Source organism: Corvus brachyrhynchos, unplaced genomic scaffold (genome assembly GCF_000691975.1).
Source record: "Corvus brachyrhynchos isolate BGI_N302 unplaced genomic scaffold, ASM69197v1 scaffold279, whole genome shotgun sequence".
Classification (NCBI taxonomy): domain Eukaryota; kingdom Metazoa; phylum Chordata; class Aves; order Passeriformes; family Corvidae; genus Corvus; species Corvus brachyrhynchos.
The window spans coordinates 3,929,237-3,943,844 of record NW_008246060.1 but is presented as its reverse complement, the minus strand read 5'-3'; the positions used below and the strand labels follow the sequence as shown (position 1 = coordinate 3,943,844).

General features: G+C 39.8%; 1 protein-coding gene across 2 annotated transcripts in view; it reads right to left on the bottom strand.

Moving 5' to 3' along the window:
• CCDC6 (coiled-coil domain containing 6) overlaps positions 1-8,764 on the bottom strand; it is a 44,892-nt gene extending 36,128 nt beyond the window's left edge. For both annotated transcript variants that reach the window (XM_017746335.1, XM_017746336.1), the window contains exon 1: positions 8,723-8,764. In XM_017746335.1, the coding sequence (XP_017601824.1) occupies positions 8,723-8,749 (27 nt within the window). In that variant the 5' untranslated portion in view covers positions 8,750-8,764. The remainder of the gene's footprint in view (positions 1-8,722) is intronic.
• Positions 8,765-14,608: the final 5,844 nt, after the last annotated feature.

Here is a 14,608-nt window from a genome sequence, read left to right as displayed (position 1 = left end):
TCCTGCTGACAGGACCCTGTGGACAGTGTAACCCTGTAGATGGAGCTGAAGAGCAGTTTAATCTGACACAAGAAACTCAATCTTTGCTACTGAATATAGACTGAAGGGTCGGGACAGCTTCGGGAAGAGATGATCTCAGTCGCTGCACATGTTACACTGAAGTAAAGCTGTCACTTCAGAAAGGAGCCCTCCCAAAAGTCCTACTAAACAGGATGAGGTAAACAGGGTGAGAAATGCAGAAAGTTACAATGACATGATTTTAGAATATGCACTTCTTGCATAAAATAAAATCGAAGCTTCCCAGCTCTCCTGAAGTACACACTCCTCCTCTAGCAGTACTGACTCAAGTGACTGCTCTGGCCATACTTTCTAGCACCAGGTTAAAACGACACAGAAAGCTACTGATCTACAAACGCAATGAATATTCCAGTGAACCGACACTGTTCCCTTACAGGAGAAACTTTTACAGTGCAGCTATTTTTTTCCTACAAACCTTCCAGCTGCATCTGAAATGACCAAAGTGCATGCAACATGCCTTTCAGACAAGGAGAAACATGAACCACCACAAGAACAGAAGTCAGCAGCAACTCAGAAAAGAACTCCCACTACTGCCAACTGTAGCGACTGCCCAGCAGCACATTCCTGGCTGTAAGGGCTGAAGGACAAGGAGTTCCCACCCAAGCCCCAGTAACGATGTGGGTACAGCTTTTCTCCCACCCAAGCAAAGGTACTTCTTTCAGCTGGGTGGCCTGTCTGCAGAGAAAAGAGCGATTGCTCTCGTGGTTGAAGTGGTGAGCCGGAATTCAAGTTCTGGGGTCAATTTGTAGTGTGATTTCCTGTCTAATCTATGGCAAACCCCCAGGGTCGTTTCCTCTGTTCTGACATGAAAGGACTTTTTTCTTTGTTTTCTTTTCCCCTCCTTTAAGATGAGTTTTCAGGAGTAAGAGAACAATAGAAAGAACTGTGCATTTTTATCTTTGGGCATACAGTATCTCCTAAAAGCCCCAAACAAGTAGTGATACCTTTGAATGGTTCCTTCAGAACCCCAAGCTGCTGGAATGTTTTTTTGTTTTATTTTAAACACAAACCTGGCAGTGTAGGAGGAAAGCATTTTTCTGGTTGGTTGGTTTCTAAAAACAAATAAACAGACCCCCCCCCGCCCCCCCCAAAAATCACAAACTTACAGGCTTACCAAAAGTTCTTTTCAAAATACACTAAGGAAGAAAGAAATTCATTACTTGAGCTCATCCTGAGAACTTCAGCTACTCTAAACATTACCTAGTGTGTAACATTACATAAATGTGTGTAACATAAAGCCACTGAAGCAGAATTGCTTCAAAGCACAAGTACTATTATATTTCAACTATTCAGTAGATGAGTTCTGCTGCAAGAGGAGACAAAAAAGATACCTGGTTTTTAATATAATAACAACAATTTATAATTATAATAATAAAGGAATAACCTTATGATAAGCTACCATTTGAAGTATTAAAATACAGTTCCTTTTAATTTCCATTTATAGTTGGAAATTCTCTGTCCCCTTCTTCCCCCACCCTGCTCCTTTTTAAAAGGTCAATTAGGTTTTGGCCAGACACGTCAAAACGCCTCTGTCACAGTACTCCTGCCGCCAGCTCCAGGCATAGCAAGCTTTCCCCTCGATGCCTACCAAGTGATGCAGCATATGGCCACACAAATCCACAACGGGTGCAGACTGACTAGAGAAATGAGCTGACTCAAACAACACTAGAAATACATTTTTCTCCCGTGTCAGTTTTAACCCTAGTCAAATGTTTTCAGCTCGACATTGCTCATGCAGCCTTATGGGAACTTCTCACAAAAACTCAGGTGCATACATCTCGTGGTTTGGGAAGAGCACTTGAGAAAAGCCCTCAGAACTGACCAGCTTCCTAAACACAAAAGTCACTGGTATTCTTTCATGCCAAGTAATCTCTTAACATCAGCAATGAAGTAAATTGTTTGACGGTATGCAATCCCGTTGTACGTACTTCTCTCTCTGCATTTTGAAGCTGACCTGAAAGCCTTGCACAACTGAAACACACAAGTGGTAAAAATAAGCAAGTTTTGAAAACAAGCTCATCTGACATGCATAAATATTTATAAAATGAATGCATTTGGCTAATTACAAATGAAGTGTAACAAGCCATATGGATTTCATAATTAATACAATCAATTCCTGAATTTACTTACATAATTGAAAACTAATTTAAACAGCTTTCTTCAAAACAGGAAAAAACATAGTGCAGTCTCTTCAAGGGTTTTTACTAAATCTAAATACTGGCATTAAGTAGTTAATAAAAATGCAGCATGTGAAAAAAACACATTTTCTATGACCAACAAAGTGTCAAGATAGGGCCTAGAAAAATGTATCAGTAACTTTTACTGAACAGTTTAACCATGAACACATATTGCTATGCAAGTCTTAATGTAACTAAAAATTATATGGTAATAAAGCACCATAAAGGAAAAAGTAGCAGGGTTGTACAGGCACACATTAAACACTTCCTATTTTGAACACTCAGCATGACAACCTCAAGAATCTGACTATTCATTAGAAACGTGCTTTATAGCTCTTATTTTTCATTCACTTAAACACCATCATGTAGAACAAGCTCCCAGACAGTTATCAGGGCTGGAGTCTCTGCTTCCAGCATACAAGAGCTGTAACCTGAGCCAACAGAAGTCACAGGCCAAGGCAGGAATGACCCAGCAGGAAAATTAAATCTAGCCTGCAGACCTTTCCAAACAGCTCTATTTCATGAGGCCCTTCCTCCGTCCCAAGGCTGCACACGCAGCACACATTTCCTACACTTGCTGCATGTTCAGCAGCACTGATTTCCAGTGCATGTGTAAAGAAAGTATAGTGCATATAAGCACCAACAAACCCACTGCCCCTACGTCCTCAAGTTCACTGCATACAAGCAAAATACTGCTTCAAAATGACTGCACATGCAAACATGGCCAGGACGGCACCAAGAATGTGAGACAACTCCCCCATCAGTCCAGCACGGGCAAGGGACCATCCCCAGCACAAAGCTTCGGCAACGCATCTCCAGGAGATGAGGGGTGCTTTGCCAGGGACATCTTTGCTAGTTTGTACCCAGCTAAAGATTTACACTGACAAAGACAGCCAATACGGAAAATCCTGCTACACTGTTGAATCAAACTCTGAACCAAAGTTTGAAATAACTCTCTATTTATCCTTTACTGATGACTACTAGAAAGAAATTTTTGCTTCACCCTTTGACTTCTAGTGGCACTGCTGTTTTACTGTTGGATTTTTCGTACTGGAAATAGTTTGCTAGTTAATCAATAGTGTAAAACAAATGGAAAACAGAAGCACATGGAACAGGTTTTGCTTTTGCTCAGCCTCTATAAAAACTGCTGAAAAACATCACAAAGATGCACATATATACATAATGAGATTTGTAGTTTTATGTTGAGTTTGTCTCAATTTTCAAATGCACAGACTTATCAAAATGAAAGATAGAAAAAAGATCATACTGCTTATAGCTCATAGCTAATTTAAACAGCATATACTGTTTTGTTGGAAGTGGTGTGTGTTAATTAATTTCCACAGGCTGTGCGATCACTGGAATAACCATCCTTTAAAAATGCAGTGGTTTGTTTGACTTACATCTACAATACTTAAATTTAACAAAATCTGGTTGTCATGCTTCTTAGAAACTAATAACAACAGGTCAAATCTCAGCAACACCACCATTAGTACTAAAACCTACAAGGAATGTAGCACCCCAGTCCACATTACTCTGTGATATCAGATGTCTAATGCATAAACAATTCTTAAATTAACATATTTTAAATGGTTTTTAGTCTGTTCTCTGCCCACTGATAAAACAACATTTATCTTCAATGTAACCACATATTAACCAGTCTACTTTGCTGGACTGACCAGTTAGCAAACTCAAAACTGCACACTCCCAAAGTTTCAGAGTAGGAACAGCAAAAGATTTAGCAGCAGAGTAGACTATTAGGTGACTAACTTAATACACAGCTTCTGCTCAGAGGTGTGTGGGTGCTAACAGGCACCGAGTTGTGTGATAAAATAACAATTGCCTGCTCAAAACGCTACCACAGCAAACTCCCGTTACAAGTAGTTCTGCAGTCACAACTGTTTCTCCACTCAAAGACAAAAGGGCACAAACAAAAGCAGTGAACAGAGATTTAACCACCCCCCCCAAATAACCTTCATGAAATTCCTACTTCAGTTCATGCAGTCCAGGTAACTAATTTCAAGGATGTAAATATGAAACGTGTGTTTTTCTTCATCAGAGTACATAATAAGAGTTGAGGTGCAATTCTGTTATACCCAGTTTTTCCAGGCAGCAGGTGCCAGACCACTGCTGCATGGCACATGCCAAGCAGTGCCACCAGCATGCCACAGGTATTATCAGCAACTCTACCTGCTCCCAGGCAGAAATTTTCTCATTTCAACTGGGTCCTGAGCACCAACTGCCTGTGTATTCATCAACCTTCCCTTCTAGGTAAAAGTGGCTTTCAGCACTTGTAGATCCTTCTTTCGAGTGTGTAAAACCTCTGGTGTATCTACATCAATCAACCTGTCCTCCTTTAAATTTTTTAAAACTAGGGATAAAGACTACCAGATAAAGATCCATTTATGGGGTTTTCAAACTGTAGATGCTCGCCATGTAGTTTCTTAATTTTCTTTAAAACCCTTAAATCCTTTCTATTTGGTGGTGGGCAGGGCAGGAAATGGGATTGTTGTTGGGTTTTTGTTTGTTTTATATGACTAATTTAAATACAGCTTAGGTAATCATTACGGATGGCAATGTTTTTCCCCACAATAGCAAGGTGTCCTCAGCCACTCAATACAAATAACCTCCTAAGAGGGTTAAAATCTCCCCCAATTTCCTCTTACACACATTGACTTTCCAGAGAAATACTTTCACAGTGATCAACAAGAGCTGGAGATGAAACTTGTTATTAATTATCATCATACCTTGTCCTAAACCAAACCAACATATTCACAAAGCAAACACAACACTGTCCAACTCATTGTTAAGGCACATTAGCTTGAGCTCCATCACAGCAAACAAATGTTTTTACTTACCCCTCCTAGGAGTCAGTGGGTAGTTTTTTGTTTGTGTTTTTTTCCTTCTCTACAGTTTGGAGATCTTACAGTACATATCACAGTATTCCAAAGAGCAATCTCTTTTCAGGATTTCAACACAAGAAACAAGTTTATCAATGTTGTGTATGAAAAAATGATGAGAAATATGAAAAAATACATCCTTTGCCTTTCTGTTCTCTGTCTCTGGCCCCTACAAACAGAGATTTGCAGGATGTGGGGGAATGCAATCATCCTTGAATATTCATCCTATACAGAACTGGAGAAGTAGGTCTAACACAGAGAAAAGTTTTAGGAAATGCCTACCCACCCTTCCATTCACAGAGCAAGAACATTCCAGTTACATGTCTCAATATTCAGAGAAAAGGGATTTTTTGCAGATCTACATTTCAGGTTTAATTTACTCTCTGAAACGGACTTTGGGAATGTCCCTCTTCTTGACCCAACCAGGATTTCAGGGCCTGTAAGGACAAAGGTTTTGCCTAATTAATAATCCCTGGCAACACTAGCCACAACAAAATTTCTACTGTTCATTTTTAACAGATGTGAAAAACATGTACCCTTTAAAGCTCTTGCGAAAGTGGTGGTTAAAACACTACATTTTGCAAATTTTGTAACAGTGGCTTTTGCTGTTTATTTGAAAATGAAGCGAAACAAAGTGGAAATCCCACCACCTGGAGAAAGTAGAAATTAAACTGTAAGTCACAGAAAGAAGCATAACTTCATATCGTGGCACGCTAAACACTGCTGGGTTGTATCATTTCTGACTTGTTAAGAAACATTTATACTTTCTCTCAGGACCAAGCATATCATTGTGGGAATAGTTTGTATATGTGGTAGGAGTTTTAAGTATGATTATCACCACCACCACCAAGGAACTAAAAAGGTCTTAACTTTACAGTAATAAGCAGAAACACCACATTTTAGGCAGTTTAAAAAATTAAAGCATATGAGGAACTTTACAGATAGCTGAAACACTGCTAGGCCATTTCCATCTAAAGCAGGGCTGAACAGATGCTCACCCACCTTACTAAACCTTCCCCAAACTGAGACCAGATTGCGTGTCATATTAGAAATTTCAAACTGAATAAAATTCAGAGTTGAGAGAGGAAGAAAAGCCTTATCTGAAGAGTTTCTCCATCAATTAGACTATCAGTCGAGCTGAAGGAGTACCTTCTTTTCCAGGAAAAAAACTGCTGCAAGGGAATGCATGAAGGGACAGAGGACTCTCAGGAGCTGAAAGGATAGTCCCCATAGGCACCAATTAGCCTACAATGCCTGCATTTTAACTGAATTACAACTCAAGTGCCAGGATTAGAAACTGCTTCAATATTTCTGTAAAAATTGCTTCAGCTTTCACCAAGTAACCCTTGCACCCCACAGAAAGAGATGTGAAACTTGCACATCTGTAATTTGGAGTTCCCTACTTAAGACACTTACATTTTTACTGTGGAATACTTCACCTCAACTGTCTTGCCTTAATTTCTACTTTGCTCTCCATCCCATACATTGAAATGGGACAATAACAGACCACCTAATTTAAGGTCAAGACACATCTTCAGTCAGAGAGAAGGACCTGACTGGAGAAGAAGAACTTGAGATTTTCCCTTCTGGACATCCCCAGGCTGCTGGGTTGGAAGCAAGACATCACAAGAATGTTTTCTGTTACACATCCAGGGGAGCTTGCTTTATATTGTATTTTTTGCCTCTCTTCTCTCTTCTTCCATTCATTCTGTTTGGATCCCAAATCCTGTGCATAATTCAATTTGTACATTTTGTCCCTATTCTCCTCCTTCATTTTGTGGGGTTTTTTTCTTTAAGAGGAAGACAGAAAGGATTCACCTCTTGCTCTCCTGCTAAATTCAGCAACTTCCTCCTACCCCCTGGCCCAAAAAAGAGCAGCAAAGCAACTGTTTCTCTCACTGTTTTTACAAGGCTGTGCTGAAATACATCAGATGTCTACTGCTGACAATTTTCATTCCTGCGAAGGAGAGCACTGTCTCATTTCTTCATTTCAATCACATTTCAAGGTCTGTTTGTGAGACACTGGCATTCCATTCTCCTGCAGCACCCCACAAGCTGCCTCATCAGTCTTGTTTGCAGCTGCCACAGAGTCGCCATTTCAATGGCTTCCAATGCCTCCAGTCCCCACCTGGAATCCCACCCACGCCTTATGAGGTGTAGTGGACAGAAAACCTCTTGTGAAGTCTCCAGCAGATGCATAAGCTTGCTCACCACAGCTGTGTGCCACAAATCCGTATTGTTTGCTCAATTACTACAAGGAGCTTTAGCACTGAGAGTCTGTACCTGAAAATACACCCCATGTATACCGACATTTAAAACTAAGAACTTGGAAAACAACAGCTTCAACATTAAAGCCAATACCAGCAGCAGATGGAAACAAGCAATGAGAACAAGTAAACAGAATTAACAAGTGCAAGAAAACCACAGATGATCACGTACCTACTCTGGAAAAAGAAAGAGTTTAATAAAGTAAAATAATTTTCATTCATCCTTTGAAATCAGTATTAAAATTCAAACTCCATTAAAGTCAAAACCACAACTAAAATGAAGTACAGAACTTCCAGGATTTGAAAATTATTCTAAAATCTTGTCTATACTAGCTTTCTAATACTGGGATCAGCAACAGCACTAGAGGATCTAAAAACTCCAGTGTTTTACTAAATCAGCTGATGTGAATAATGTAAAACTCAATAGTCATTTGGGCAAGTGACTAAAAAGAAGGTGGAAAATGTCTGGCAGATATACAGCAGGAGCACATATGACTATTTTTTCTACAATTGAAAGCAAACCTGTTGTTAGGTGTACAATGCAGTAAAAACCAAAGCAACTCTCTCCTTCAAAATGCTTTTAAGTCACTGGAGATACATTAAGAAAGAATGGCCCTTAGTCTCAGTAAATGTTCAAACCTGACAATAAAGAGCATTCTTAAAACAAAAGCTGATTACAAACCAGTTCTAACACAGAATTCATGATACAACCTCAATGAGAAAGTTCATTTAAGAGAGAAGCAAAATTACTTTCTATGCAGAATAGCAAGCCCACAGAAATACCAAGAACTTTGCCTCATTAAAAATTCCCAAACGTACTCTACAATTTCAGTTCTTATTTCACTTTCATCCCCAAGGTAATTCAGAGCAATATACCCGTATTCCTACTGACTGAAGCCATTCCACCATTATTAAATATGGGAACATCAATAAAGTAACTGATAAAAAAGGTATAGTTGTTGTATAATATTTAAAGGCAAGCAAAACTAGGCTGTTATCAGAGTTTGGTATCAACCCAACATCAACACTGCAAACAAATTAATTTACTGTATAAAGGATACAAATATTAAACAGGTCATTCAGCATGGTTTTATAGAGAACAGGTTGTGGCAGATAAGCAAAGATTCATCTTTCAACCAAGGACTATTTGTAATAAAGATAACCACAAAGGTGTGGGGTGTGTATAAGGCACCATATGAGTTTTTGATTTAGTAATACACACCAAACATTATTTTAAAATGGTTATAAAATAAAGTACACATCAGGATTTCCAAAGTGGCTTACTGACCTCAAAAATACTCACCAGTGGGAAATTCCATTTCACCAACATCTACTAAGCAGGATGTTCTTTAAAATATTCCCTGCACAATTAATTAATTCTCTGAACAAAATCAAGTGCTATTGGACAACCCAGCAGTACAAATCGGACCTGAACGAGGCACAGGTGTGCAACTGTATTTCTGCCAAATTAGCCAAAGCACAAAGCAGCAACCTCATTAAAGACAACTGACCACACTGGATGAAAAAAAATTATAAAAATAAGTAAAGTTCCAAATTAAGCTATCAGAAACATTTGTGCAAATTTGAAGCAGAAAAAGATGCTTAGACTAGACCAGTGCATCGTATTAATTCAGCACTTTGGATTCCCAGCATCTCAGAGCCTGAGAGCTTAGTTTAGTTTGTCAATTTAAACTGAAGTTGCCTGTTACAGCCTGTATCTTCATGAGGAGAAAGCAAAGGATCCAGAACACTCATTAACCCAGCCAAAAGGCACAGCAGGAACCAACAGCTCAGCCTTGATGAAGTGGATGGGGAAGAACAGGGGGCAGGACACCAAAGCCTTTCCAAGCAGAGTGATTCTTCACCTTCAAGAGTCTTCAAATTAAAACTGGATACCCTTCCAAAGACACATTTCAAGGTTAGTTACAAGGTTCAGTGCAGGAACAACTCACAAAACCATGTAACAAAAATCAAAGCAGATGATTAAGTAAACCTCTGAAGCCTCAAACTCCCTGAAAGTACAAGCATTCCTGTTGATTAATATTTGAATTAAGTCCAGAAACATTCACTTTTTCTGTGGTTTTTGTTTGCCTGCATTTTAACCACCACTGAGGAAGGTCTACAATACGCCCCAGTAACATTCTGTTAACAGCACATGGACAGTGTTTTTCCCTGGGAACCTGATACGCCACTGGCTGTATGTAACTACCAAAGAGAAGTAGATGCTACTACACTTTCCTACTACAGGCTCACCATCCATGCAGCAAAAGCAGCACTGCTCCAAGGCAGCTAACACCAAAGGGCATTACTAAACTTCCTTTTTCCTTTACAGACGTTTTGTAGAAGTTAACAGAAACTTCTTGAGAATCTGCAGCAAATGTAAAACTGAAATATAAGACAGTCATTTCTTACATGTTGGCTCTTGGAAAAACATGCCTGAAAAATTTTGGATGGCCCTTCATGGTGCGTGAAGTTGCTAATCTTAGCAAAAATGTTGTCTATACTCTAAAAAGCAGGTAAGCAAAGCATTTCTAAATTATTTTTGAGCTACTTTCAGTTTAGTCCAGCTACAAACTGGAGTGATAAATGACACAGCTGGATACAAAAGCCCCAAGCAGGTTTCTTACACCTACAAAAGACATCACAGAACTGCGAGTATTTTTCACACAAGCAAGACCTACTTCAAAATCAAGAGTAAATAACAGATTCACAGGTACGCTTTGTAAAATATTAATATTTTTGCTTTCTTGGTTTGGTTTTTACTTCTATCTGCTACTAATTGGTTTCTTTCATTCATCCTCATGCCCTTATCAGCACCTTTTAAAGGTTCCTATTTCAGTTCAGATAACCTGTCCTGCCCTTTTTCTCCTACTGTTAATAGACACAGTCTGTACTGGAACAGGTGTTCTGCTTTGAAATTCTGGTGGAAACTCCAGAAAAGAAAAGAGCATTTTTTCAGGAGATTTTTGACAATACAGCACACCCATTCACTTCCCCAAACTATCTGTCTAGGCTGACATTTTCCATGAAGACCCATGACAGCAGATCTCACGCACACACACAAATCCCTGCGCACACTTCATTGAGGACAAAATGCAAAATTGTATTTATTTCCAGCATCCAAATCTGGTTGTTATTGGGAAAACTGTAACAAGTCTACAATAACACACAGGATTTTTCTGATCTGCAAGTCCCAGAAATCCTATCTGCTTTCAGGAGATGGCTGTTATTGAAAGCAACAACTTTCTTCAGGATTTAAGTAGGGGGCGAGGAAATAGGAGCTGAGTAAGGCGTTTTTTTCTATTGTTCCTCCCAACAGGTGGGAGGCTGTTCACGAGGCTCTGCAGAATCGCAGAGGAGGCCAGAAGCCAGGAAATGCAACTGCCCTCTGCCAGCATTCAGGGAATGAGAAGAGTTAAGCTGGGAGCCAAGGTGCAGAGAGCAGGTTTAGCTACAGAAAAAAGGGTAGCAGAGGTCTCACGGTAAAATACTGCCACTCACAACCCGCAGCAGGCCCATGTGCCAGTGTTCCCTGGCAGCAAGTGCTGCAGCAGGCGTTACCAGACAGTGATAACTCATGGCAAGCTCACAAAAGCCAGCATATGCCATCAGCACTTCGGATCAGACTGGCTCATCTGAATTGATGATCCTGTTGGGGATCCACACCGCACCACAAATCGAGATTTCTAGGATAATGCCGTTACCTACATAGCAAAACTGGGGAAAATGAAAGAGAAATGTTCTCGTAAAATGTTAGAATGCATTAACACTGCTATATCAAACATTTTGGAGTGGGAACATTTTTAAATTAATGCTTCTCAAAAACTCTATGTTCACCTCAGTTAAAAAACTAACAGAATAAGGCTTATTACATCTTAATTTTCTAACTCCACAGAAGATGTCCAACTATAGTAGGCCAATTTACATGAATTAAATTACCGAATCTAACATCCTGGAGTAAGCATGTAGCAATCAGGGGCTAAACCCCTTTTTGTTCTTAGAAGTAGTCCGTTTGTATGAGGCCTGTCAGTTCAAAACAATAACAAAGAAAACTAAAATGCTTTCAGTATCAGCTAAAGGTTACATGGCTTTCACTGAAATAGGATGGCTTGGTTACATTAAACACTGAAGAGTAGAAAAAAAGGAGCTAGAAATCCAAGTTCTACCTACTTCAAAAGAAACTTCCTGACCAAGACATACCTACACCTAACTGAAGTATTTCAGCTTTTGTTACATGCAGCAATTCATTTGTTTGAAGAGCAGTCACCCCACCACCCAGGTTTGAAGGTACTCTTATTTAACTAGAGAACTTGTGCTGTCCCAGGCTTAGCTCATTAAATACAACATCTCCTTGGCAGACCTTTTTCACCAAGAAACTATGCAAATTCACACAGGAAATCCACTTCTGGTAGTGAAGCACTATAACCAAAACTCACTATTTCTCATCTCAAACACACAGCATATCAGATCTCCAGGCGCCTGTTTTTTCCCAACCTAGGCACCAGCCGTTCCATTTCCTAAAAAAGACCTTGCAGAAATACACCATGAGATCATACAATAGAGATTGCTAAATACATATAAATGAACCCTCTGCAAATGGCTCGAGTGATCTTAGTCATTTCTTCTTAATATCTGATCTGAAACTTTGCATCTTCTGATGTAATGCTTTTACACTGCCAGAGAACACTTGAAATATCCCCAGCTTTCTCCCTGCTTTGCTCCCTCTCTCACCCTTCGTTACCAATAATAGCAGGTGAGATAAAGTAATCACATATATTTACTTACTTTCACAGCCTTGCACATGAACAGCAGAATAATTTCATTTGCATTTCAGCCTACTGGAAGGAGTACAGCTCACACATATTTTTGGACGTACACTTAGTCCAAGCTGGCTTTACCAATTTCAGCTTGAAAGCAGAATTTGTTTTCACATGTTTTAGATGAGTACATACGAAGTCAGTGAGCATACAAGCCTGCCAAGCCAACACCTCTTCTCAGTTTTCCAAGTGCAACTACTTAATGTAAGTCTCCTACACTCAATTAAAGCTTATTTTCAACCCTATGACACAAGGGTTAACTACAAAATAGAACTAATAAGATCCTATGTGGCAAGCAATTTAGGTAATTCCTGAACTGAATATATCCATGCTGACACCAACAATACTGCAAACACAAAGAGATGTCATATTAACACTTACACCAGCATGAACACAAGCGGAAGGTGGAAGACCATCACCTTCTAACTGGCAAACCTTAAAGGGAAAATATTCAAAATCATTCCAGACAATGGTGGGAGCTGCAGAAAGCAAAGAGTCTCTGTGGCCTTGTACAACAAAGCTCAAACAACAGGATCAGTGAAAGGTTTGCAGATGAAGAGCTATGTGGTTCGAGGAGTCACCTTCACCTACAGCACACAGGTTTAGTCATTCACCTGCTATTTTGGCTACCTGTCAGTTCCATTTGTGCTTCACAGCTTGTCCTCAACACTTGATAAAAATCAAAGCTGATTTGTGTCATTACAATGGCCACAACAGGAAACGTACACAGCGCCCGTATGTCAGCACAGAAACACCGCGAGGAGCCGAAGCTGGCAGGTGGAGGAGCAAATTGACAAAGGTTTAGAATCACAGTGGAGACAATCAGAAAATTTTCTATTCCTATTACATTTACATGCGGATGGCACACATTTCAACATTCCAATAAAGTTCATCTCCAGTCACCTGCATACTAGAGCCACACAACAAAGTATTCTGACTGTAAATGTGTTTACATTATGGACTATGTAAACCACAGCACAAGGTCTCAGTGGCCTGAAAAAAAGTTATGTTTTGCATTCATTATTTCGCCACTTGCTGAATTAGAAGTGGTTTACTCAGTTGTGCACACAGTTTAGCATACCAAAGCCACAGCATCACGTAAAGATGTCAGTTTTCCAGACACCCTACAGGTTGCCATTAAAGTCTAACACCTTTCCTCTCTTTATCCAAGATGTCAAAAACAGACAGAGTTTCAGATTTAAGGAAAATACCTCCTTTTTATAAATTAAAATCTGATGAAAATGTAAGATGATCAGTCCCTAGAGGCAGTGCCAGAACTTTAACGCACACAAGCATTTTTGCCAAGTTGTTCACAAACAGTACACCTACCAAGGGTTCAGAAAGATGATGTGCTTTTCTAACAGGCAGAGAGAAAATGTCTGACTGACAAGGTGCCTTAGCCCCTTTCAACATTAGAAGGCACTCTGCCGCTACCTAATTAAGGCACATTCTCTTCTCGTAAAGTATTAACAAAGCACACATTTCCCCGACTAGCACTATATTTGTCATCCTTGAATAAATTACTTCTGTATTGTATTTCATGCACTCTTCCGGCCCACATCCTGCTAGACGCTGAATGCTTACTACTGGGAGTAGATGAGAGGTATGCCTAGGCAAGCTCCATTTCTTGGCTAGATGTATTGACAATGGAAAAGCTGAGTATCAGTAAAACAGACACTACGCTCATAATGAAGAGCCCCCTGTGAAAAATCAGATGAGATGAGAGTGAGCACACACAGGTGGGATTGGTCTCTCCTAAAATGTCTCCACCTGCACTGGCAAGGATGTACAGGACAGTATCAGAGTTACCTTTAATCAGTCTTTAGCAAGTTACCTACTTTGCATACAGGCCATGACTATTACAACACCTAAACAATCACTCTAGCCACTGAATTAGCAAAAATCCCCCTAATTTAAACTCCTAACTCCCCAACTCATAGAGAACAATACAACAATATTTTCGTAGTATTTTGATATGCACTTTACTGAGGATTCCTGCCTAACAGCATCACATAAAATGGTGTTAAACTCCAAGTTATCCTCAGAGTACTCATAAACCAGGAGCTGAGCACTTGCCGGGACAGAGTGCTGTGTGTGCTACTCGGATTATTTTTAAGAGTCTTATTTTAAATGAGTTTTCAAATAACTTGAAATACCACAGCTAACATAACATGATAGACAAACCAAACACTTCCTCATGACCAAGACGCTATTCCTGCAGCTCGCCGCTTCTGCACAGTGGCCGAAGAGGTGACGGCTGAAGAGCTAATCCGTAATCTCCGAAGATCACTTAAACTCCAAGAAAATCTTTACTTTGAGAAACTTCAGGGGAACGAACACAGAGCATCGCCCTTCCCCTGCCCGGCCCCTCC